This window comes from Rhinopithecus bieti, unplaced genomic scaffold (assembly GCF_001698545.2).
Source record: "Rhinopithecus bieti isolate Rb0 unplaced genomic scaffold, ASM169854v2 scaffold_54450, whole genome shotgun sequence".
In the NCBI taxonomy this organism is placed as follows: Eukaryota; Metazoa; Chordata; class Mammalia; order Primates; family Cercopithecidae; genus Rhinopithecus; species Rhinopithecus bieti.
The window spans coordinates 661351-688223 of NW_016821377.1; the positions used below are offsets into that span (position 1 = coordinate 661351).

A 26873-nucleotide genomic window follows, 5' to 3' on the forward strand; every position below is an offset into this window, starting at 1 on the left:
TACTAAGTATTTCAGCTTACCCTAACCTAACCTTTTATTAATTGATTATAAGCTTTTAGAATATATATGTGTATTGCTTTGTAATAACCTTTGTCGTATGTTTCATTCTTAAGAAGTGCTTTAGAAATTGAGAAAATGAAATATAAATGTTTAGATGTTCAATTTCTTGCAAAGAACAATGGCAGAAGAAGTATTAATCACAATATGTAGAGAAAGCAATCAGAGATGAGATTAAATGTATAATTTTTCTCATTATTAGGTGTGCTGGTATGTCTCTTATATGCACATAAACACTCACACTAGCATGATGGATACCATTAGTCGTGTACTTACAGACTAGTGTGTAAGAGTGAGGGTTCTGAAGCTATACTGTCTGGGTTTGAATCCTGATTCTACCACTTACTAGGTCTGTGTTCTTGAGCAGTGTGAATAAATTATCTGTGCCACAATTTACTCATTTTACAAGGGGATAATAATGGTACTTAACTCATAGGCTTGGTATGAGGATTTGTGAGGTTAGTATATGTAAACCACTTGGAATAATGTCTCACCTGGAGTAAGTGGTAAAAATTGCTAGTGGGCCAAGGAATATACCAAGAATATATTAAGAATGGACAATTCTGAAAGACAATATAGTCATCTGTTACTTTTTCATTTGACAATAACCAATTTACAATTTTGTATCTTTGTATATTTTCATATTTTTACCTACCTTTCCCTGCACACAGCAGGCTGTGTTGTGGTGTGTGTGTGTGTGTGTGTTCTGGGAATATATAAAATCTATTTTACATTTCTGCTAAGAGAGCTTAATTGCATTGGTGATTTAATGGGGGAAAATCATATAATTGAAATAAATTATTTTGGTTATTTAATGAGTTAAAAATTGTTAATTGGGATGGCTATTCATGAGGACATTTAGCTGTATTAGATACATATATAGAGAGAGAGATGACAATGACAACTTTTATCTTTCAAAAAGTATATTACCTTGACAGATGGCAGCTCATGACTAGAGTTCAGAATAACTTTATTTTCCTTTGAAGATCTTCTAGTTGATATGTTGGGGGTTCTTGCCAGCTACAGCATCACTGTCAAGGAGTTGAAGCTTTTGTTCAGCATGCTTCGAGGAGAAAGTGGAATCTGGGTAAGCTGTGGTCAGAGGGAAAGGTATTCAGTATTAGTTCATTAATACTTAATGTTCAAAAGTTTGTCTCTAGAGAGCTATATACTTGAATTTATAATGGAAATTGCTTTCCTCTTAAGTGATTTAGTAAATGTTTTATAAATGATTTAAAATTAATTTTCTCTCTAGTTAGAAAACAGTCCAGTGGCTAACGTGGTATATGAAGTATTATTGTTCAATTTGTACAATGACATTTATTTCTTTTATTGTTTCCCCAGCCAAGACATGCAGTAAAATTATTATCAGTTCTTAATCAGATGCCACAGAGACACGGTCCTGATACTTTTTTCAATTTCCCTGGTTGTAGTGCTGCGGTAAGTTTTAAATACGTGTGCTGATTTTTATTTATTTATTTTTAGGTCAAATTTAGTAAGGTTTAATTTACATATAATAAAATTTACCAGTTTAGAAAGTACAATTTGATGAGTTTGGAAGTCATACAACGACTACTGTATAATGATTTGAACAATTCCATCACTCCCCCAAATTCCCTTGTGCCTGTTGGAAGACATTCCCCTCTACCCATCCCCACTCCTTACTACCTCTGATTTACTTTGTGTTCCTATAGTTTAGCCTTTTCTAGATTGTCATATAAATAAAATTATACAGTATAGTCTTTTTTTTTTTTTTTTGATGGAGTCTTGCTATCACCCAGGCTGGAGTTCAGTGGTGTGATCGCGGCTCACTGCAACCTCTGCCTCCCCGGTTCAAGCAATTCTCCTGCCTCAGCCTCCCGAGTAGATGGTATTACACACACCCGCCACTGTGCCCAGCTAATTTTTGTATTTTTAGTAGAGACGGGGTTTTACCATGTTGGCCAGGCTGCTGTCAAACTCCTGACCTGCTGTTTGCCCGCCTAGGCCTACCAAAGTGCTGGGATCACAGGTGTGAGCCCGTGCACCCGGCCTGGTATATTGTCTTTTGTATCAGGCTTCTTTCACTTACCATGATGCTTTTGAAATTTTCTATGTTGTAGTTTTAATTACCGTTTTATTCTCTTGTCTTTTTTTTTTTTTTGAGTAGTATTGCATTTTATGGATATAGCACAGTTTATCCATCCTATCCATTCACTAGTTGATGGACTTTTGGGTTTCTAGTTTTTGGCTATTATAAATAAAACTGCTGTGAACATTTGAGCACAGGTCTTTCTATGGACATATGTTTTCTTATCTTTCGATTAAGTACCTGAGTGAGATTGCTGGGTTTTATGGTAACTGCTTGTTTACTTTGATGAGAAACTGTCTACTTGTTTTCTGTATTAGAACATTGTATATTTTCATAAGCTGTGTATGAGATTCCCATTTGATCTGTATCCTGGACATTTTCAGTCTTTTAAATTTGAGGGATTTAAATGGTTGTGTACAGTAGTCCCGCCTTATCCATGGGGGATATATGTTCTAAGACTGGCTCAGTAGATACCTGAAACTGTGGATGGTACTGAACCATGTATATAATATATACTATGTTTTTTTCTTCTACGTACATACCTGTGATAAAGTTTAATTTGCAAACTGGGTACAGAAAGAGATTAACAACGATAATAATAAAATATAATAATTATAGCAATATATTATAGTAAAACTTTTGTGAGTGTTGTCTCTCCCTCCTTCCCCTCCTTCATTGTCTCTCTTTCACAATATCTTACTGTACTGTACTCACCTGTTTTTAGACTGTGGTTGACCATGGGTAACTGAAACCATGAAACCACAGATAAGAGGGGAATCTACTGTAATGGTACCTCATTATAGTTTTATTTTTGCATTTCATTCATGACTGATCATGATGAGCATCTTTCATGTGTTTATTGGCCATTCTTATATCTTCATTTGTGGTGTTCTGTTCCAATCTTCTGTTCATTTAAAAAATTTGGTTGTTTATCTTATTATCCTAAGAGTTCATTATATATTTGGAATGTAAGTTCATCTATTAGATGAAGGTAAAATATTCCCTGTTTTAAAGAGTCAAGAAAAGTTACATATTGTTTGACAATAAAATGTTATTTATATTGTATGATAATAAAACTGCCTGAACTAATGGCTTAAATACTAAAATCTGAAAGATTACTATAGGGTTTAACTCTTCATTTAAAATAGTGTGTGTGTGTGTGTGTGTGTATGTATGTGTGTGTGTATGTGTGCATGCGTATGTGTGTATGTGTATTTTTTTTTAACAACAAGTACTCAGAAATCTTTGACTACTTTGAGATTATTTATTGGCCACCTACAGAGTATTTTCTATATCTTCAGTCATTATGCTTGGAGTATATTACATTCCTTACTCTTGAAGAACTTTGATGGCTAGACATGCAGATACAGCTTGTTACAATAAGAGTTATAAATGATACTGTAGATTTAGGTACTCATAACTATGGGAACACAGTTGAAAAGAGAAACCACGCTAGGTTGAAGTCCAGGAAAGCTTCACAGATGAGGAACATATTAGTCTGCTATTAAAGAATAATTGAGATTTTGTTGGAAGGAAGAATGATTTGGATAGAAGCAACATGATGTATAGAAAGAGGAACTGTAAAAGAAGTGGAATAGCTGGTATATTTAGATGTACTTTGGAAAGTGGGTTTGGGTAGTAGAGAAGGATAAAATCAAAAGGGTTTGTTGGAGCCATAGCATGTGAGAAGTCTTGTATAACCTGAAGAAATTTAAATTTTATTCTGAATGTAGAAGATTTTTGACATAGAAGGGCCATGTTTTATTTGAGAAAGGCCATTATCAGCAATATGAGGATCTGTTTGGGGAACAGGTTAATTTTAAAATCATAATGGGTAATTATCTTTTATGTAGAATTTGGATAAAGCCTAGGAAAATAAATAAATCCATTCAGATGTTTCTTGAAGTCAGGTGAAATAATCAGCTACTTTCTCATTTATTCCTTAGAATGGCTACATTTTATTTGATTGCTATTTTCAAGGGAGTGCTGTATTTTTCCTTTTCTGCTTTTGAGTGGATCTGAATCCTTTTTGTTTATAAATATCAGTGGTTAAGTTTCTGAGTAATAAATGTCATGCTGTGCCTTTCTTGGTTTCAATGTTGTTAGCATTATAAACATTATCTCTTAATGCTTGCATTTCTTCAATATTGATTCCGTTAACATTTTCTAGCTCAGTCATTTTTGGCTTTAAATATTCAATCTCCTTTAACCAAATGGATTACTACTGAAAACCTGGCATAAACCATAGAAAACTGAAATTGGGAGGCTTATGTGTAAGAGACTGTATACTGATGAAACTAGATGGGGACTTCTTGGAGTATAGTCTGAAACCCGCTACGTAACCTAGAGAGAAAATCTAATTCACTGAATTGAATACGTCTATAATCAACAAATACTATTTAGGTATAGTTAGATTGTTTTAATAAAATACTAGCTTTTATTTTATGGATTTGTTTGTGATTTTCTGGTATTTATACTTTGATTGTTATTTAATCTGCAAAAGCCATATTTGACATTAGCTACTATCACATTTCTTTAACTGATACTTTTGTACCTTTTCTCATTGCCTTGTAGGCAATTGCCTTGCCTCCTATTGCAAAGTGGCCTTATCAGAATGGCTTCACCTTAAACACTTGGTTTCGTATGGATCCATTAAATAACATTAATGTTGATAAGGATAAACCTTATCTTTATTGGTAAGTAAATGTTTAATTTTAGGACTTTTTTCTTTAAGTACTTGAATTCTATAAATGTATAGTCTCAAGGCAACTTAGATGGAATATATATATATATATATATGTATATATGCTAAAACTGTGAAGACACTGCAAATCAGTTTTATTTATGTGTGTATATATGTATTTATTTTGCTATTGATTCTAGGTCATCTGCCTCACGATTATCATTCTTTTTCAATTACAGTTTAAAAGTCAAAAGTACAGACTTTCTGTCCCAGTCTCCTTCAATGTATATCAGTTGTGGGAATTTTAGTGAGGATTGCTGGTCCCTGAAAAAAATTCCAAACTTTTACCAGATTTCATTCATTTTTGCCTTTTCACTTACTTTGTTCTAGTAGCATAACTGACATATGCTTGAAAATTGTTAATAATAACTACGTAAGAAATTATAAGTTAAGATTATTTGGTGTGGACAACTAGAATGAGTTGATCAACCTAACAATGTGTTGATCTGTAAGGGTTGAAAGCTTGGTAATTTTAGTATGCCAGTAATGCACAGTCAGCATACTTATGAATAAGAACATCAAACATTCATTGACTGCCATATTATATGCTAGGCATTGTAAGTGTTTATATATATGAACTCATTTAATACTTGCAATACTCTGAAACAAGACTGCCTGTGTTCAAGTTCTGGCTTCACCACCTACTATTCACCCTGTATTTTTGGTGTCTTCAACTATAAGATGAGGATAGTAATAGTGTCTATCCCATAGGATTTAATGAGAGAATCGTATTTAAAGCTCTTTGTATAATGGCTGGGTCAGAAATGTGAGCAAAGACATACGTGAGCTATTACTATATTCTAAAGTTCTATTATAAAATATATGTGGATAAAATGAGAGCAAGTTTTAAATAAGCATCTGAACTTCCAAACATAAATGGGGTTGGACTTCAGAGTGGTCATTTTGGGAGGTCATACGTGAATTTCAGTGGTACCTTCATTTTTCAGTGATTAAACATTTTTCTACATGGTGATTAAATTTACAGCTAAGGGGAATGCTTCTGTAGAAGAAAACAACTATATTTCATAGTTACATCTTTTAATTTTTTAAACTAAAATGTACTGCTTTACTTGATCAGCTGCATTATTTATCAATCTTGACTCTGACCAAGTTTTTTTTTTTCTTTTTGTTTTTAATTTGTAAGCTCTTTTCAAAGGATTACAGAGCAGATTGTTATTTAAAATGTGAACTTTGTGTAAATGTGTTCTGTATTTGCTGATTGCAAATAGTCCTTAAAAGTAGATGAAGTCTACTTGGTGGTAGGTTTTTGTTGGCAATTAATTTGTTTTTAAGTGTTTCTGAGATTTTAGATTGAAATACTAAAAGCTTTCGTAGTCTTTTGTTTCTCAGTTTCAATTTCTTATATTTACTTATAACTAAACCTTTTATATTTTGTTTAGTTTTTATTTGACACATATTAAACTGCTTCTACTGTACAGGGAAATAAGTTTTATTTTCATAAGAATGTTTAATAGCCATTAGGTGTTTAGTTCTTTTTATCAGAGGATATTATACCATTGTCAGTTGTCTTTGCAGTTTTCGTACTAGCAAAGGAGTTGGTTACTCTGCTCATTTTGTTGGCAACTGTTTAATAGTCACATCATTGAAGTCCAAAGGAAAAGGTTTTCAGCATTGTGTGAAATATGATTTTCAGCCACGCAAGGTAGGTGAAAGTAAATATTTTTATAACTCACCTGTTATGACAGAATTCTTAACTCTTTTATGACCTCTGTAGTATTCTCTTTCTCTGGTTTTCCTATGCTTTTAATGGTTTTCTCTTACCCTTGTCTGCATTTCCTTTTTATTTTTATGTCTGATCTTTATCTTCTATAAAATCAGTGTTTTGATCATTTGTGATATATTTCTGTTACCCTCTCTCATTATCTCAGTCTGATCTGTTCTATGGCATTCTTTCGATAAATACTTACTATTTACTGAGTATTGGACACCATTGTAGGCACTAGGGATTTATAAATATTTGCCCCTTTTTAAAAAAGCTAAATGTTAAACCCCCAGATTAAGCAATGCACAGATACTTTTTGTGTGTGTGTGTGTGTGTGTGTGGGAGATTCACCTAATCCTAGTAGTTCTGAGTCTTGTTTCCTAAGATTGAAGGTTTTGTTAATTTCTGATGCTTTAATAATGCTGGCTTCAAGGAGAAGAATGTTGCTGTGCTATTAATTTTGGCTCATGAAATGTGTCTTTACTTAATATCCTAAATAATGGCAGAGACAAGGCCAAAACACATTTTAAAAAGTGCTCTAAAGAGAAAATGCAGAGAACTGTGCAACTGTATGATTAGAATTATTTATTCTATAAATTAGATAATTTATTCATAATCAGATGGCATTTTCTAGAGAGATTTTCCTGCCTGTCTACCAGACTCCCGTCTTTGTGTCAGAATAACAAACCATCTGAAAGTCCAGATGAAAGAAAACAAGGACAGAGTGCATAGGAGTTCCCGTCACACATGTTTAAGGCTTTGCCCCCTTCCAGGTTCAGGGTTCTTTCTTGGGTATATGACAGTGAGATTGTCAACGTTTTTTAGGGCACACTGACTCCTCCTAACAGAAATATCGCCTTACCCTTTGTGATTAATGGTACAATCATAACAGATTTGATGAACCCAGATGTGGTGAGGGGGAGGTCTTTATTTCTTTTTCATATCTTTTTTGTTTGTTTTCTTGTTGCTTATGATCTGATGTGTGTCTTGCCATATACAGAAAATTATTTTGGGTGGTATTTTCAAAATTTGTTTAGATTTTACATGATTCTAGTGAAAATATTTGCTTTATATTTAATGTCAGTTATTGTCATTTCTATTAAAGAATATCAATTTAACAATAATTCATTAATATATACTTAGAAAATAGTTTAAAAAGCTATGATTCTGAATAAATATATTTGTTCATTATAATGTTGTATTCTTTCTTTTTTAATACAAATAGATTATTTTAATGCCAATCACATTGCCTTTGCTCTGGAAATTCTGTTTTATTAGAATTAAGGTGAGACCAAGATAGTTTGCTAAAAGTGCCAAATTATTTTGAATTTCAGTGGAATTGATTAGAAGTACAGTTGTTGGTATCATAAATTTTCATGTTAGGATTGTGTGTTTTTAACAAATACTCTAGGTAACTTTTCTCATCAGACAATTTTAGGAAACAGTGGTTTAAAGAATACACATGCAGGCAATTAGAGTGAAGTTATAACCAAATGAAATTGTCATTAACCAATAAAAAGCACTTTAACCCATTTGTTCTTACTTTTTCTACTTTGTGTTTTCTTCACTGTTTACTTGTGGAAAACACATTCTCCTTTGTAAAGCTCTCAATACGCAGTGATTCTAAGGGGTCTAGTTAGGAGCAGGTCCAGAGAATGATGTGGATTTTAAAAAGTCTTCTGTGAAGATTCTCACAAACCTTGAAAAGTCATAAATATTTGCTTTTACTGTGTTTCATTATTCAAAATAAGTTCATTCTCTTATTTATTCCTTTCTTTAATTTTTCACAGATGCCCTAGCTAAGTTGTTGTTGTCCTTCCTAATAAGAGATTTACTGGCCTTTCAAAAAGAAATCTTTACATTAAAACTTTTGCTTTCCCAGCTGCACTACTTAACCAGCTGTTAGAACTTTGTGAAAATGGATATAAACCATTAGCATGTTACCTAATGGTAATATGTGCTCTAGACATATTAGCTACTGTTGATATCATGCTGTACTTTTCAATCTTCAATTTATTTTCATATCTTTATATATATCTATCTATCTTGTGGATTCTTAATATGATCTTTTTTTTCCTTATTACTGGTTGTGTCCTTTTATAAATTTCTTTTTGAGTCTCAAACTAAATGCAGACTTCACTATATATACATAATATCACTATGCACACATAGTTTCCGAGTTTATTTTCTTTAGTCAAAGTATATCAGATCAAAAGTTAGGCTTTTTTTTTTTTTTAACCATTGAAAACTCACTTGTATCTGTTATCTGTAGAGTACAGTTTGAGGTACCAAGGAAAGAGAAAAGTTACTTTTCTTATAAATAAGTACTGTGGTCTTTACTGAGATCAACTCATTAATCAGTGCATTTGTTTATGCATTCATTTAATTTCATCATATTGTTACAACCAAAAGCAAACTTTGATAAACTCTAAATCTGAATAATTTTTCTGTATTAATTATCTTAAGTTGATGGTACCCTTACCCATTTAAGTGAAAGTTGGAAGCCATCTTAGACTCCCCTTTTGTATGTTAACACTTCCTGTCAGTTCTGTTAGTTAATTCCCATCCTCACTTTAAAATTATTAATGCCTTTGTCTTAGGTCAGCGGCTTATGGTGTCTCACCTAAACCTTTGCGGTGGTTTTTCAGTTTTGTCTTTATCCACACTTGCCTACCTCTCTCACCTCCACATTGCTGCAGTTATTTTCTTTAACTATGGAGCTGATCGTTTTAACTTTCCTCCTCAGAATTATTTGGTTATACCACATTATGCAAAAAACAAAGGCCAGGTTCCTAAAGGTCTGTTTACAATCTGGTCTTTGCCTGTTTTGTTTTGTTTTGTTTTGTTTTGTTTTGTTTCCTGCTAAACCTACACACTGAGGAAAGTTTTGTCACGCATTTGTGCTGTATCATATTAAGATTCTGCCTGGAATTTTTTTTAACCCCTGTCTACTGAACAATTCCTTTTCATCCTTAAAGCTTAGTCTTACGGTTCATTTTATTCTTTCAGTGAATACTTCTATGATAGTCTTTCTTCTCTGTTTGTCTTTCCTTCCCAGTTACTTATAGTAATTGCTTGTATTACTCCCACATCTGTATTTTAGATACTCTCTATTGTTCTCATAACCATTTCTCTAGTGAAACTTCCTTCAGTGTGTATATGTTGTCTGTCTTTATATACCCATGATCCAAGGTTGGGACAAGATACTTGGCATAAAGTCGGCTCTCAGTACATTTTTTAAATGAATGAATGATTCCGAAAGGTAAATAATAATCAATTTTAGCATAAATGAACCTCATCATTAGGACATAGTAGATAAAAATAAAATAGCAGTTTAGTTAATGGTATGTCATTTATGGGTGCCAAATACATTGGGAACTTTTCTTCATAGTTTTCATACGTTATCTATTTATAATATTCACAAGGAATCCATAAGGTAGGCATTATTATTTCCCTTTTTCAGAGATGAAAATAGGTTCAGAGAGGCTAACTAATTTGCCAAAAACCATAGAGCTAGTAACTTGGGAATCCAATTCATGTCTTTATGAAGTAAAATTCTTCCTGCGCAGTACATTGAGTTATCTGGAGTAGTAAGAACATTGAGTTATCTGGAGTAGTAAGAACTCAGTAAGTATTGTTTGAATGAGTACTTTTTTTTTTATAGCAAGTACACCAATAAGTATAAGATTACATCTAGTATTTATCTTAAAACTGTCTTTGGGCAGGAAATCTTTGCCTATATGTAGGCATTTATTTGTGTCCCTTCTCTTTAAAAATGCAAAGTTTTTACACATTTTACTCCACAATATAAAGTTTGTATCTTCTATGTTATTTAGGTAGCATTCTGGTTGAATATTTTCAAATTCAGTGAAGGTAATATGTGCAAACTTTAATTCTTGTAAAATTCTGTTAAGATTTTTCTTAAATTTGTTTGACGCTCTTTTTTATGGTTTCTTCTTGATAATTTTGTATTATTTAGAAACAATTGTTAAATGACTACATTAAAGATTTTCTGATTTTAATCAGGGCTAACATATATGTTGGTTTTGAATCAAGTGAAAGACTTAGTTTGCAATAAATTAATAATTACCTGGAATGAAAAAATCTTATAAAAGGATGTACGTTTTAGACAGTTAAATGTCTTGACCTGACCTTGCTTTTATAGAAGGACACTGTTGTTTTGTATTACTGACTTTTTTGAGTTCTCTAACACACTATTTTTTTTCCTTTTCCTTTTCTTTTCTTTTCTTTTTTTTTTTTTTGAGACAACATCTCGTCCTGTCGTCTAGACTGGAGTGCAGTGGTGCAATCTTGGCTCACTGCAATCTCTGCCTCCCAGGTTCAAGTGATTCTTGTGCCTCAACCTCCCGAGTAGCTGGGATTACAGGCACATGCCACCACGCCTGGCTAATTTTTGTATTTTTAGTAGAGACAGCATTTTACCATGTTGGCCAGGCTGGTCTCGAACTTCTGACGTCAGCTGATCTGCCCACCTTGGCCTCCCAAAGTGCTGGGATTACAGGCATGAGCCACTGTGCCCAGTCTATTTTTATTTTCTAAATTGAAATGAACAAAATTGAATTTTGCTCAAAGTATTTTAGATACCTTGAAATAACTAATATTTTAGTGATAAATGATTATTATAACTTTTTATTTCTCAAAATATATATGAAATAATTGAATAGTGCATTTAAATAATCTGTAGAAGAAAGTTTGTATTTTATATTTTGGAGGGAGGGAGAAACCAGTTAATTTTCCCCCCTTCAGAAAGCGTACTTGTTCAAATGTTTACAAATCATTTGTATTTTTCTGTACTTTAGAAAAAAATATTTCTATATGCTCAATTTTAGGCTATTAACTCTCAGACGACTAAAGGTTGTTTCAGAAATCAAAACCATCCATATTAAAATAGATACTTAAAATGCTTTTTGATACCAGTAACTGTAAAATGGGCACTTAATATGAACTCATTCATTTATTCTTAATAAATATTCCCACGTTAAGTTATTAAATATATAATTATCACTGGATTTACTAAGTCTAAATTGTGAAATTGAAGCTACCTAAATCTTATTATAGATGCTAAAATGTTGTTTCTTTTACAGATCTTTCCTGACCACGCAATCCAAAGTAGAATCCTAGTTTATTCTTTTTCAGTTTATACTGTTCTTTTTCTCCTCACTGTAATCACCATGATTTATAATTCTACATTTGTTTAATTGTGTCATATATATTTCTTTCAGTAGCTCATAAATTCTAGGAGAACTGGTCAGCCTTGGATATCTGCAGTGCCTGGCACAATGTAAATTTTAAATGAATGAACTAATAAATTGTATTTCCACAATTTCACATCTTGGTATAGTGGAAGGACTATCGCTCTGGAGGTCAAGGGGTTGTAGTTCTTGTCTTCTCCAAGAATATTCTTTATGTGCTACTTCTACCATCTGTGAAATGAGAGATTGGAGGGGGAGCTTGAGGAAGTGGTGTTAGATGATCATTAATAGTCCTGTCAGCATATTCTTATAGAGTTTTATGAATGTTATAATTGCATTTTAGACCATAATAACCAAACATTACATATTGATATATTTGCTTTTTTTTATTTAAGTGGTACATGATCAGCATTGTCCACATTTACAATCGATGGAGGAACAGTGAAATTCGGTGTTATGTTAATGGACAACTGGTATCTTATGGTGATATGGCTTGGCATGTTAACACAAATGATGTAAGTCTTTATTTTTCTGTGTTTTAATTTGAGAGTATGATCTATCATTACAATATGAATTGAATTATAAAATAGTTTGCTAGCAACTTAAAACTTTGAAAATTTATTCTTTTTATTAAATGTATCTTTCATTGTTAAATTTCGTATAAGAAAATTGCTAAAAGACATGATTAGTGATAAAAAACAGAAACATTTGGCCAAAGTTTTAAGTTTTTTAGATCAAAAACCTTGAATCTTATATTCTGTTTTTTCCAGCTTCAAGCACTAAAAAATGTGGTTTACCCCATATTTAGATATGGTAAGAAGACCCTAAACAGAAGTATAATATATAGTCACTATTATTCATTATATAGTGATAAATGCTATGGAGAAAATAAATTGGGCATACAGAAAGTGTAGGTGTAGGGAAGGGAGAAGCCAGATGTTGCAGAGATGATTTTAGCAGAAAGAGTTGAGCAAGCAAAGTATGTGGGGAACTTATTCTATTCAGTGAGAACAGTGAGTGCAAAGGCTTTGAGGCAGAATAGGAAAGTTCAAGGAAAAGGCAATTTGTCTGGAGCAGAGGGAGGAGGAGGCAGAATAATATTAAGAGATGAGGTTAGGCAGAAATCATTTTGGCCTTCATAAGCAAACAAGGCCTGGGCTTTCGCATCTTACTCAGCTTAAAAATCCTTGGAAAGTTTTCAGCAGAGAAGTGATGTGTGCTTCTATTTTAAAACCATCAATCTGCCTGCAGTATTGAGAATATTTTGAAGGGAAATTACTGAAGCAGGAAGATCACTTAAATCGCTTATTGCAATAAAACAAAGAGACTGTATTAATTTCTACCAGTATGTTAGCAGTGGAAGAAGTGACACAGTAGGATTCTAGGTAGAGGATAACTAGAATTAAAACCTCAAGGGTCCTTATGTTTTCTCTACTTTGGACTTTCTGTTGTCTACATTCTGGCCTGTCAGAGCCAAAGTGAAAGGTTTGTTTTAATGCTGAAAGTACCTCCAAGCTCAGTAATATACAACCCTTCAAGCATACCTGGTTTTATAAGAACTTACCTCTTAAACACAATTCATTTCTCAGTTTTGTTTGCATCTCTCTAGGCTTTCATCTCCCGAAGGGCAGGGATTTGCTTATCCTGTTTTGTATTCTTTTAGCTAGCATGTGCGTATGGTCCATAGTTTGTCCCGTAGATTGGGACTTGGCAGACTACACCCTATGAGCCAAATCAGACCTCCCCCCTGTTTCTGGTTTTGTATAAGCTGGGGGCTAAGAATCTTGGCTTTTAATTTTTTTTTTTTTTTTTTTTTTTAAGAGACACAAACCAAATCAAAGCAGAATGGAACAGAAACCAGATGTGGCAGGCAAAGTTTAAAATATTTTCTGTCTGTCCCTTTATAGAAAAAGTTACTTTTCTCTGCTGTAGAAACTCATGGTTGAGCCACAACCAATAAATATTTAATAGAATGTTGTTTTCAGAATTAGAATACACAGATGAAATTCTCCTTTTTATCTTCTCTCCAGAGTCTTTTTATTATAGAGTGGAAGAAACCCCAGTGGTCTTCTTGACTCATTAAATGATAAGACAGTATCTTGGAAAGAAAAAGCTTACTTTTTTGGTTATTTGTAATAGTGCCCTAAGAAGTGGAGAATTCTAGATAATAACACATATATACATACTTTAGGCAGTTAAAATTCCTGTACTTCTAATTAAAGATTGAGTATTTAATGACGACAATTTTTTTTTTTTTGCCTTTATACCCCATTCACAATTTTTTACTTTATTGAAGTACCAAAAGTTCTTCTTACATATATAATTCTTGCTTATTCGTTCTAAGGTGTGAAATAGCCTGTGGGGATAGGGGAAGGAAACTGAGCCATGACTGCTTTCCCTGGTTTGGGTGGGTGGGGTGTAAGAAGTAGAGGCTGGAAAGATCTTGTTAAGCTTTTGGCTTCTTCAGTGCTGAATTCCTCATGTGGAGAGCACTGTATCATCGGCTTTAAGAAGCAGATCTTAGTCTTATTGTTTATTTGATTCTGTGTAATTCCTACTCATATATGAGAAGGGATTGATTTTCTTTGTGTCTTTTACTTAATATGGAGGAATAGAGGAATAGATTTGTAATTTCAAAAATAAAATAGAATAAAAAAATTATACCCTATGTATTCATGATTAAATGTTGGAATAGTCATTCCCTTGATTCAGATCAATCTCTCTCTATATGGATCATTGTACATCATTACAGTTGTATATTAGTTTAACTTTTGTAAATAAATAATTATAAGCTCTTTTGCCTTTAACTATAATATTTGAAAAGTGGTAAGTCTGAAGATTGAGTAGGTGGCTACTGTTTGTTTGCTTAAACATAAGTGTGCATGTAACTGATCATTTTTCCCAAAAAACTTGACTGGCATTTATTATTTAAATAATAAAGTCTTAATTGATGCTTTCTGCTATTATTATTGTTATATTTTAAAATATTCTTGATAATGGAGGCTGATTTAAGGATTTAAACCTTTTTGTCATTAAAAATAATGCATTTGATTTTTTTTATGACTTTTAAAAATAGAGCTATGACAAGTGCTTTCTTGGATCATCAGAAACTGCTGATGCAAATAGGGTATTCTGTGGTCAACTTGGTGCCGTGTATGTGTTCAGTGAAGCACTCAACCCAGCACAGATATTTGCAATTCATCAGTTAGGACCTGGATATAAGGTAGTAATAAATGTAATTTTATAAATTCTATGGAGAGTTTTAGATATAAAATGTGGTATAATATAATTTTTAGTGAAAATCTTTCTCTAATACGGTTTAAGAGTCATTTCTATTTTTTTGGAATGTAGTCAGTTTTATATGTTTCTTTTTAGTTCAAAGATGCTTTTTTCTCAACTGTTTTCTCTTTATAAACTTTTTTATTCTTCAGAATATTTTCTAATACTGATGGCATGCCTTTTGTTAATAATTCTGAAATAATCTTATAAAACTATTTTGCTTAATGTAGTATTTAAAATACAAAATTTGAAATATACGTATTACATAGTGAACATAATAAAGAACTTGTTAATATTACTGGTAACTTGGAAAGAAGAGTTAAAGATTTAGAAGGAAAGTAAGATAATATACTTCATGGACCTGAAATTATTCAATTTTAGCTTATATTTTTGCTTTAATTGCACTAAGTGAGGAAGTAGGTACAGTAGTGAGTATACTAATTTAGCAAAACTATTTAATGTAATTTATCATACTCTTTCTGTTTTTTAAACTTTCAAAACAAAGACTCTCGGTAAGATAGAGCATGCACATATATGAGTTAGTTTTAAACGTGCAGTATACCTGGCTAGGGGAGTGTATAAGGGTTCTATTTAAATCACATTAGGAATTGTGAAGTCTCAAACTACTTGGAGCTGAAAGAGAATTACACATTATAGTCAAAGTGTTTATAATTCTGAAGGAGTGCTTGTCTTGTATGGAAGTGTGGTTTTTTATTGAACTCAATTTAAATAATTAATGTGAACATTGTGTTATGGAAAGGAGTGGTCAATATTAAGAATATTCCCTCTTTGGCCTTTGTAGTTTTGCATTGGTATTTCTCTTTTATGTCATCTGTATATAGATAGAGAGACTGTGAGACAGAGAGAGAGAGGAAAGTTTGAATTTACCCATATTAAAATATCTTTTTGTTCTCAATGACTTTAATAACCATAATAATATTGAAGAATAATAATGAAAATGCAGTTAATTTGTTTTGCATATGTTTCTTCATTCTCCCTCTTGCCACTTTTGAAATAGTTAAGGTATGTTACAAGGTGAATTATTTTCCCCTAAAATTCACTAAAATTCTAACCCTCAGTAGTCTGTAATGTGACTGTTTTTGAAGACAGGGTCTTTAAAGAGGTAATTGAGATTAAGTGAGGTCATTTAGTTTAATTATTGGGTCCTAATCCAATATGACTAGTATCCTCATAAAGAGGAGGAAATTAGGACACAGACACATGCAAAGGGAAGACCATGTGAAGACACAGGGAAGAAAAGGTGGTTAGGCTGTCTTCAAACCAAGGAGAGAGTCTTCAGAAGAAAACCCTGCTGACACCCATATACAGCCTCCAGAACTATGGGAAATCAAACTTCTTTTATTTAAGCCATCCAGAGTCTGGTACTTTGTCATAGCAGACTCAGCAAGCTAATACAAGGTCTTATCTGCATTGTGAGCGCACACAGTTTTTACATACCATTCTGTCTTAACTCTTACATAATCCTACTTCTGTAAGTTCCTGTGTGTTTAAGGTTTATATTATTTCCTTATATTGATGTGTTTTGGCTGTATTTTAGCTCTTTCTGTAGTAGATTCCTCAGGAAGAGTTCATGGAAATAGTATTTCTTGAGGAATGCATTCCCTGACTTTTCTTTCTTTGGTTGTCCAAATATGCTACTCATTTTTCTCTGGCATGAGGTATTGGTATTGAAAGTCTGTTGACAATGTGGTATCTTCTCCATTACAAGGCACTTTAGTCTTGTTAGATGTTCAAAGGATTTTTTTTCTTTTTCCTTAAATCTAGTAATTTTGGTAGATATGTCTTGATGTTGGTCATTGTGAGTTAACTTCTCAGGTATGTGGTGTGCACTTTCGTATATAGTTTGCATCTTTTCATATTTTAAGAAATTGTTATTGTACTATACTTTTAGAATTTCTTCTATTTCCTTGCTTTGGTTTTCTTCTGCAGAGACTTGACTATGCGTGTTTATTTACTTTGCTTATCTTTCATATTTCTCTTAAATCACTTCTGTTATTTCACTTTCTCTTAAATCTTTATCTCCTTCTTTATTTCTCTCTCATTTTAAAATTTAAAAGTAAAATAAAAATTATGGAAAAGCTACAAGGACTATGCCAGTCAGTTTTTTTCCTGAACCAGGAGAGTAACTACTGACATGATGCTCCATCATTCCTGAATGTTATTTTCCTACAAGTGAGAACATTCTTTCACGTCATTATTGTGTAACATGAAATCAAGAGGTTAACATCGATTTGTTACTAACATTTAATTCTCAGACCCCATTAAAATTTTGCTAATTGTTGTATAATGTCTTTTATAGTAAAAAGATCCAGTTTGCTGCATTTACATTATAATACATCAAACAGCTTCTCAGTCTTTCCTTCATTTTCCATATGGATGCCCTCTTTACCTGAGGCAGGTGTTGGCTTCTTTTCTGGCTGCCTTCCATCATGGATGCGCTCTTAACCCTTCCTCAATTCTAGCACAATATACTGAGCTAGGCTGTTGAGCTGATGCCTTCCCCATCCTTTTGGAGCCCCAGGTTTCTTTACCTCCTGCTGTGCAACCTTCTTATTCAGATGCTACCCTCTCTAGAACTCTTGACACCCCATCCTAGCTTACTCCTTTAGGCAATGGCTCCCTGCCCTGCTGGTGTTGTGCCTTCCCTTGCCTGGTTGCTTCCCTTTGTGCATATTCTTTCATCTTTCTCAGGCTACAACAACCTGAGCCAGGCATCCCCCCCATGAGGATGCCCTTCTCTGCCTGCCCAGGCTCTGACCTGCCAAGCCACATACCAAATGAATGATTTTCAACCCCCACTGTAGATTCAGCTGCCTCCCAAGGTTTGCCGTCTCCTCTCAGGCAGATGCTTTCTCATCTTTTTCAGGCTCTGACTCCCTACACAGAGAAGCCCTTAGTGTACTTAACCTTCCTTACCTTGCACATACTCAGAAACTTTATGTTAAGGCACAACCCACTTACCTCTTCCTTGTTTCAGGTAGATGCTGTATTACTTTTTTAGAATTCTGACATCATGAACTGAGCAGCTCTCCTACCTACCCTTCCTGCCCTTCTTATGCTCTGACACCCTGCAACAAATTGCACTATGTTGTTGGCTGTAGGTTTTTCATAGATGCTTTTTTTAGTAGATAGAAGTTCCATTCTACTCCTACTTTGTTCAGTGCTTTCTATCATAAAAAGTGTTAGATTCTGTCAAATATGCTTTGTGTGTCTGTTGAGATAATAGTATGTTAATCAGTCTAGGTACAGGCTTGTTAATAGTGTTGATCTTTTCAAAGAACTGGCTTTTGGTTTCATTTTGTTTTCACAGTTTTCTTATTCTCTGTTTCATTAAGTTCTTCTATAATTATTTTTATTTTTTTCTTTCTGCTTGTTTTATGTTTAGTTTGCTTTTTTGCTTCCAGGGACATAAGGTGGGAGGTTTAGTTGTTGATTTGAAGTCCTCTTTTTAAATACAAACATTTACAGGTATAAATTTCTAAGTGCCTTAACTGCTTATATTTTGGTATTTGTGTCTTTATTCATCTTAAAATATTCCGTAATTTCCCTTTTGATTATTTCTTCTTTGACACATTGGTTATTTAGGAATGTGTTTATTTCCACATATTTGTGAATTCCTCAAATTCCTTTATATTATTGATTTCTAACATTCCAGTTTGGACAGATAATATACTTTGTATTATATCTGTCTTTATAAATTTATTCAGGTTTGTTTTATGACCTGAGTTTGGTCTATCCAGGAGAATGTTTGCTGTGTACACTTTTATTTTGGAAACAGGGCCTCTCCTTCTGTCACCTAAGCTGGAGTGCAGTGATACAGTCCTAGCACACTAGATTCTTAGACTCCTAGGCTCAATCTATGCTCCTGCCTCAGCCTCTTGAGTAGCTGGGACTATAGGCACAAGTCACTGTGTCTGACTAATTTTTCTGCTTTTTATAGAGACAGGGTCTTGCTATGTTGCTCAGGCTAGTTTTGAACTCCTGGCCTCAAGTGATCCTTCTACCTCAGCCTCCCAAACTGTTGGGATTACAGGCATGAGCCACTGAGCCCGGCTATGTGTACTTCGGAAGAATGTGTATTATGCTGTTTTGGGATGGTGTGTTCTAGAGATGTCTGTTAGTTCTGTTTGGTTTTTATTCGAATCTTCAATTTCCTTCTTGATCTTATGAATGGAAAGTTGAGTATAGAGGGGAGGGATAGCATTAGGAGATACACCTAATGTAAATGATGAGTTAATGGGTGTAGCACACCAACGTGGCACATGTATACATATGTAACAAACCTGCACGTTGTGCACATGTACCCTAGAACTTAGTGTGTGTGTGTATATATATGTCTGTGTGTGTGTGTGTGTGTGTGTGTGTGTGTGTGTATATATATATGTATATATGGCAGACTGGACTTGCAGGATAGGTTTTTTGGTCATTGACCCCACTCAGCTCAAATCTTTTCAAATATCCTGCTTCTCTGTTGACCTTTTCCTCAAATCTTACCAAAAAAGAAGAAAGAAAAAGAAAGAAAAGAAGGAAGGAAGAAAGGAAGGGAGGAAGGGAGGAAGGGAGGGAGGAAGGGAGGGAGGGAAGAAGGGAGAGAAGGAGGGAGGAAGGGAGAAGGGAGAGAAGGAGGGAGGAAGGGAGGGAGGGAGGAAGAGCCTGGAAAGACTTGAAATCTTAATCAACCATTAGAGGCAGTAGAAATATTATACCCAGATATTTCTCCCCAAAAGAACATAGGACTTTTATTGGTGGTGACATAAAACTCTACTTAGTGAAATCTGATTGAGTCCCTTAATGGTGAAATGACACACTGGTTGGAGCCAGTTATGCTGTTTCACTTCAAGTCGTCCTCTCCACTTTCCAGACTATTCCTAGGGGAGATTACTGTTAGCCTGTTTTTTTCCAATGGTTTGTCTAAAAATAAGCAAAATTTAACTTTTCCTGAGAATTACATGGACTTCTGGAAGTACCTTTCCCACTGCTTATAAGTGGGCTCTCCTCCCTTTAACGCCCACCCATTTTTTTCACATGAACTCTTATTTTTTTTTACATCTTAAACATTTTCATTTATAGCCTTCAATCCTCATTTTGAACCTAATAGGAAATCTCTGTTGGGCTTCAGCACTTTCTGTATTTAACACCATGTGTTTCTTTCTAGGATTTAGATGTTATGCATGGAAAACTATGTAGCGAATGGTCTTATAAGTTCTAAAGCTAACAGAAGTTACTCTTGTATTTTCCTATATCAGGAAATAAAGATGGAGGAAGCTATGACCTACCAAAAAAAAAATCAATTGCCCAACTATTATTGTTTGCTTGTGTATTTCTCCCTTCATTTCTTCAGATGTTTCTTCATGTATTTTGGCGCTCTGTTGTTGGGTGCACATATGTTTACGATTGCTACATCCTCCTGATGATTGGCCCCTTTATCACTATTCAATGTCTTTTTAATACCTAATAATATATCTTCTTTTAAAGTCTATTTTGTCTGATATTAGCACACGCATTCCAGCTTTCTTGTGGTTTCTTGATATTTTTTCTCATTTTATTTACTTTAAATATGTTTTTACCTTTGAATATTCTATAAACACTATGTTATTGAATCTTATTTTATTATCCAGTCTGACAATCTCTGCCTTTTGATTTGATTGGTTATTTCATTCATCTTTAATGTGATTATTGATACTTAGGTTTCCATCTGTCATTTTACTTTTGTTAGCTATGTGTCTCGTGTTTTATTTCTTTATTTATTCTTTACTGCTTTCTTTGGATTATGTGCTTATTTTCTTATATAGCATTTTCAATTTTTAAATAATTTTTTCACTTAAAAAAACATTTCCTTAGTGATTGCACTAGAGCTTACCATATACATCTTAGCTCACTGGAATCAGCCTCAGATTTATATTAATTTTACCCTAGTGAACTATATAAATGTTACTTCTATATAGCTCTATTTGTTTTCTCTGTTTTTTGTGATATTATTGTTATATATGTAAGATCTGTGTATGTTACAAACCCAACATGACATAATTATTACTTCAAATAATTGTATCTTTTAAAGAAGCTGAGAGAAGAAAGGAGATACAGTATATGTTTGTAGATTTTGTTATATTGATCTTCTGATTTATCATTTATGAATCTCTTGTTTCTGTGGATTCAGTTACCACTTGGAGTCATTTCCTTAGCTCAGTACAACTTTGCTTCCACTCACCTTCTTTGTTATACTGAAGTGGTGCATATTGAAAAGCATGCATCATACTTTCCTCATTTGAGTGTAATTAGTACAAAATATATTCATACCTTCTTTTCTTTTAAAATAATTATAACAGTTTATTGAAGTGTAATTTACATGTCATACGAGTCATTAATGTTAAGTGTACAAGTCAATTATTTTTTATAAACTTACAATGTTGTGTAGACATCACTACAATTTAATTTTAGAACATTTCTATCAACCCAGAAGGATCCTACCTGCCTATTTGCAGTCACTCCTCATTCTCATCCTTGTTCTGTTCATACAGTTTTATATAACAGTTCTTCCTATGAAAATCCTTCTGAAAGAAATAATACAATAAATATTGATAATTATATAAAGGCTTATACTTTTATGTAAAATTTTTTCTTTTATTTTTTTAAGAGTCAGGGTCTCACTCTGTCACTCAGGGTGGAGTGCAGTGGCATGATCATGGCTCATTGTGGTCTCAAAGTTCTGGGCTCAGTGATCTTTCCACCTCAGCCTCCTGAAGAGCTGGGACTACAGGCATGTGACACCACACTCGGCTAATTTTTAATTTTTTGGTAGAGATGGGGTATCTTTGTTGCCCAGGCTGATCTCAAACTCCTGGCCTCAAGTGATCCTCCCACCTTGGCCTCTCAAAGTACTAAGATTACAGGTGTGAGCCATTGCGCACGTCCGCCTTTATATATAAATTTAAAGATGTAGAAATAACCTAATACTACAAATAAGGGAAGATAAGAAAATTATGTTTATGTAATGGATTCTATGTTTATATTACATTACACACTTTTTTTAAACCTAAAAGTGTTAGATTTGATTGATTATTATATAAACTTATTTTCCTCCTACAAACCAAAATAGGGTATGGTATGTATCATGGGCTCAGAAAAACTAAGACCAATGTTTTCCAAATAAAATAGATTTTATTAGATATCTTACATTTCCACAAAATGATTTTAAATCTTTCAAGATAATATATTAAAACTTGTTAATTCCGGTGTAAGCAGTATGAACAAAATGAAAGCAAGAGTTTTGTTCTAGACAATGGGATGTACAAATGTTTCAGCAGTGGTAAAATGCAGACACAGAAAGCTGATTTCAGTGTTTAACAACATACCTTATGTGTTTTAAATCAGTCACTGTTTTTTTAATGTAGATATGCTGAGTTCTTAAGTATTCTAGTGATAACACTACCCTCCTCATTCAAAAAAAAGTATTATCAATGAAATACTTCAGACTACAGAATATACAAATTTTTAATTATTCATGTTGCTCTTGTCTTGGCACATGCCTAATAGTTAATGGCTTGCATCCAGTTTTGTATTAGATAGTCTCTACACACTAATCCAGAGGTAAAAACTGACATGTTTGGTCTGCAAAGTGTTAAAATATTTGAATTAAATTTTAAAATATAGTGATTTTAGATAAAAATTCAGATTTCATGTTTCTCTTGAAAAATATGGAAGAACTAGCAACATTGAACAATTGACTTAGGGGCCACTTTTAGAAAGGACAAACATTCTCCAGTTTGAGGAAGTTCCCATCTGACCCAATTCACTTATGCATATCTGTGTGCCTCCCATAAGAACTTGAGTTTGGGACATTTGATTTAACCTTATTATAACATTAGAGTAAGAAAATTGGAGCCACATCAGCTAAATGATTTCCTCAGCATGGAAAAGATAATTAGTGGCACAGTCAGGATTTTAAGATGATTTCATTATCGATACATTGAATATGGACTATAAATCAGAAGACTTAGAATTACGTGCTGGTCCCTTCTACATCTTAATTTCTGTAACATTCAGTTTTCATAATTGTAAGTTGAAATTAATAGTAATACTGATATGTGATTATTGCAAAGGTTAAATATTATTAGATTCATATCTGTAGAGCAATTTTAACCACGTATAACAATACTTTTCTTGTTACAGATGGCATATGTTTAGCTCTTATCTTTCATAGAAAGTAATAACATGTTTTAATGAACTTCTTTTCTGAGTTTAGTATGTATATTGTGATATTATTATTGAGTGTCATTGGTATTTCATAGGTTGATTTGCTTTTTAGTAAGGATAGGAATATTTTGCATATTAACTTTTATAGCCTCAAATGATGGTCATTTTCTCTAAGTTATTCATGTGCCAAGCACTGTTTATTTACATAAATACTTTTAAAGTGTTAACAAGAAAATTAAACTTATGCTATGATGTAGTCAAGTAAAATCCTATTTATATATAATATTAGGTTTGATAGTTTTTTCTAATGAAATGCTTTTGCCAGTAATGGAAAACTTTAAATTAGAAAATGAAGATCTGAGCATCTTTATTGCTATAATAAAACTTAGCTCTCACTGAATTAAAGTGACAATAACAAAGTAAGAAACACCACTGAATAATCTCTGACATGTGAAAGGTACACAAATAGTTTATTATTGTAAATGTTTCTCTGCTTTAAAACTTTTGAGTTTAATTGTTGCTTTTAAAGAGTGTTTACTTTAGTTTTATTTTTTCAGAGTACCTTCAAGTTTAAATCTGAGAGTGATATTCATTTGGCAGAACATCATAAACAGGTTTTATATGATGGAAAACTTGCAAGTAGCATTGCCTTTACATATAATGCTAAGGCCACTGATGCTCAACTCTGCCTGGAATCATCACCGAAAGAGAATGCATCAATTTTTGTGCATTCCCCACATGCTCTAATGCTTCAGGTGTGTGAATTGTGGCTTTGTTTTCATGTTCTTGTTAGAATTTGACAGTATCTTTATTTTATATATCAAACATTGCTCATCTATAAATCTATGATTTTTTGTTTCTTTTTTGGCTTTTGCAGATCTTTTAAATGAAACTTTAAAGAATGTCTCTCTTTTCTGTAGCAATATACTCTACCCTGGCCTTGTCTCCTTAGTAGGAAATCTGTCATATCTATTATCTTATATGTTATATAGCCTTTGAAATTAAATCAATTAACTGAATAAGTTAATTGTTAGATATAAAAACATACTTTGCTTTAAGAATGTATTACTAACATTCTCTAACAGTAAAATTACTTGTCTTTAAATCCATCAATAGTATTTCTGATTTTAAAATAACATTTGATTTTAACTTCATATTTTAGTGTAAAATGTCTCAACCTAAGATTTGAAATTTAAAAGTGATTAGCAAAGGTATTCACTTTTTTGTCTTATATGTGTATAACAATTATAATTGAAGGCTTAAAAATGTCCAACTATGTTATTTAATTCTCTTATGAAGGTACTTGGAACAAGGAAATAGTGATGAAAATCGTTCTATAGAAGTTTAATAAACATTTTTGTTTTTGGACATAGGATGTGAAAGCGATAGTAACACATTCAATTCATAGTGCAATTCATTCAATTGGAGGGATTCAAGTGCTTTTTCCACTTTTTGCCCAATTGGATAATCGGCAGCTCAACGACAGTCAAGTGGAAACAACTGTCTGGTAAGTTTTCTTTGCATGTACAATTGCTGATATTTTATACACACTTAGACTATGCATGATATACTCGGTGCTGTGTAAATGTATTACAGTATTTGGGTTCTGCCCTTAAAGTGCTAATAAATATTTTTTGAAACTAATGGAGATAGATATTTATACAATAAGTAAAGAAAACCCTGTCATTTAGGTTGTTATATCATAAAGGAATGCCTTTCTTGATAATAAATAGCAAATCCTTCCCAAAGATAGCATAGTGATTATAATATGTAGTTGAGGGAAAAATATTAATCCTGACCTTATCATTTGCATATACTCATGGATTGAATTGACCATGAAACCCTGTCAAGTTGAAGAAAATTACTAGGGTGAAGTTATTCAGAAGAATAATATTTATTAGCAATTACATAATTTATATCTTACAAAGTGATACTATTTTATAATGCTTTTGTCATGGCATAAGTCTATCATAATATTAATTGACATCATCCCTTATTTATATATAGTTTATGTTTGAGGACTCAGATCTAACCAGTGGCAAATCCATGTTTATGTAAAAATTAAATCTCTTCTAATGAGTGTGATTTCATGTGCATTTTTATAGTTTCTCGTTTATTAAAAAAAATTATGTGCCAGACTCTAATTTAATGTTATAGCTTAGAATTACACATACAATAATTTAAAAATGAATTGTAGTAGCTATTTTGACTATACACATTGCCATGCTTGGGGATTTTAATGGACAAGTTATATAGATAAGCATTAATTTTATTCCAAAAGTAACACTATAGTGCTTCATTAGTATATATACATATAGATGAGCTCCTTCATGGGTTATCTAATTTTGAATTGATGGCGAATCTAAAAGGTGTGGGAAAAATTTAAGGTACAATGAAATGCTTTTTCTCATAATTATTATCTAAATTACCTATTAATGAAATTCCATTTTAGTATTTCTAATAATGTTATTTCTGTTTTGGAAACAACTTTATGTAAAGTATAAACCTAAATATAGATACGAGATTTGTACATTTATAACATTCACCTCCCATCTATGGGTCTTGCCTTCTTTTATATCAATATAGTGTAAAGGTTGGAGTTTTGAAAGTAAAAAGCTTTGAAGTGAAAAAGAATCCTGAGGTTATGTCCTACTGTGATACTGTTTTGCTTGTGAGATCTTAAATAATCTAATTGGAAGGCAGCTCAGCTTAGTGGAAAAATCAAACTTTAAATTTCAGTCCTTTATTTAAATTCAAAATGTTTTGCTATTTATCATCTCAGTGAACTAGGACACATTATGATCAGTAATTTAAAATCTAGTCAGTACTGTGAAAAGAAGTGGGAGATGAAGTAGGCACTAGAGAAATCTATGTATATTTAAATATTTCTTATGAAATAATATGAAATACATATATTATAAAATCTTACTGCTAAAACCGTATGTAATAGGTTATCTGGTTCATTCATCCAAGATGCATGTTTATTTTTACTGTCTTTCTTCAAAACTCATTTAATTTTATATTACATCTTGATATTTAAATTGTGTTTACTTCATCATGGAGATAAAAGATAGTGTGAGGAGTCAGCATACCTATTTTCATTTTGATTTTAGTTCTTTTATATCACTCATCCTAATATTTCCCTATATCAACTAATTTCAACCTTTTCAGTGATGTCTATTATGTCTTTAGTTTGTTTGTTTGTTTGTTTGTTTATTTATTTATTTATTTATTTATTTGAGATGTAGTCTTACTCTGTTGCCCAGGCTGGACTGCAGCGGTGCGATCTCTTGGCTCACTGCAACCTCCGCTTCCCAGATTCAAGCAATTCTCTTGCCTCAGCCTCCCAAGTAGCTGGGATTACAGGCGCCTGCCACCATGCCCAGCTAATTTTTGTATTTTTAGTAGACAGAGTTTCACCATGTTGGCCAGGCTGGTCTTGAACTCCTGACCTCAAGTGAGTCACCTGCCTTGGCCTCCCAAAGTGCTGGAATTACAGGCATGAGCCACTATGCCTGGCCCTATTTATAGTTTGCCAATAGAAAACATAACAAGAAAGATACCACTCTCCTC

General features: G+C 32.9%; 1 protein-coding gene across 1 annotated transcript in view; it reads left to right on the forward strand.

The window, feature by feature from the left end:
* Nucleotides 1-26873, forward strand: part of LOC108520819 (neurobeachin-like) — a gene marked incomplete at its 3' end in the record, with an annotated part of 416387 nt that overhangs the window by 108486 nt on the left and 281028 nt on the right. Inside the window, 8 exon segments of the mRNA XM_017860362.1 lie at nucleotides 1044-1144; nucleotides 1402-1497; nucleotides 4703-4824; nucleotides 6408-6534; nucleotides 12203-12322; nucleotides 14884-15030; nucleotides 23858-24055; nucleotides 24674-24807. Coding sequence (XP_017715851.1) covers nucleotides 1044-1144; nucleotides 1402-1497; nucleotides 4703-4824; nucleotides 6408-6534; nucleotides 12203-12322; nucleotides 14884-15030; nucleotides 23858-24055; nucleotides 24674-24807 — 1045 coding nt within the window.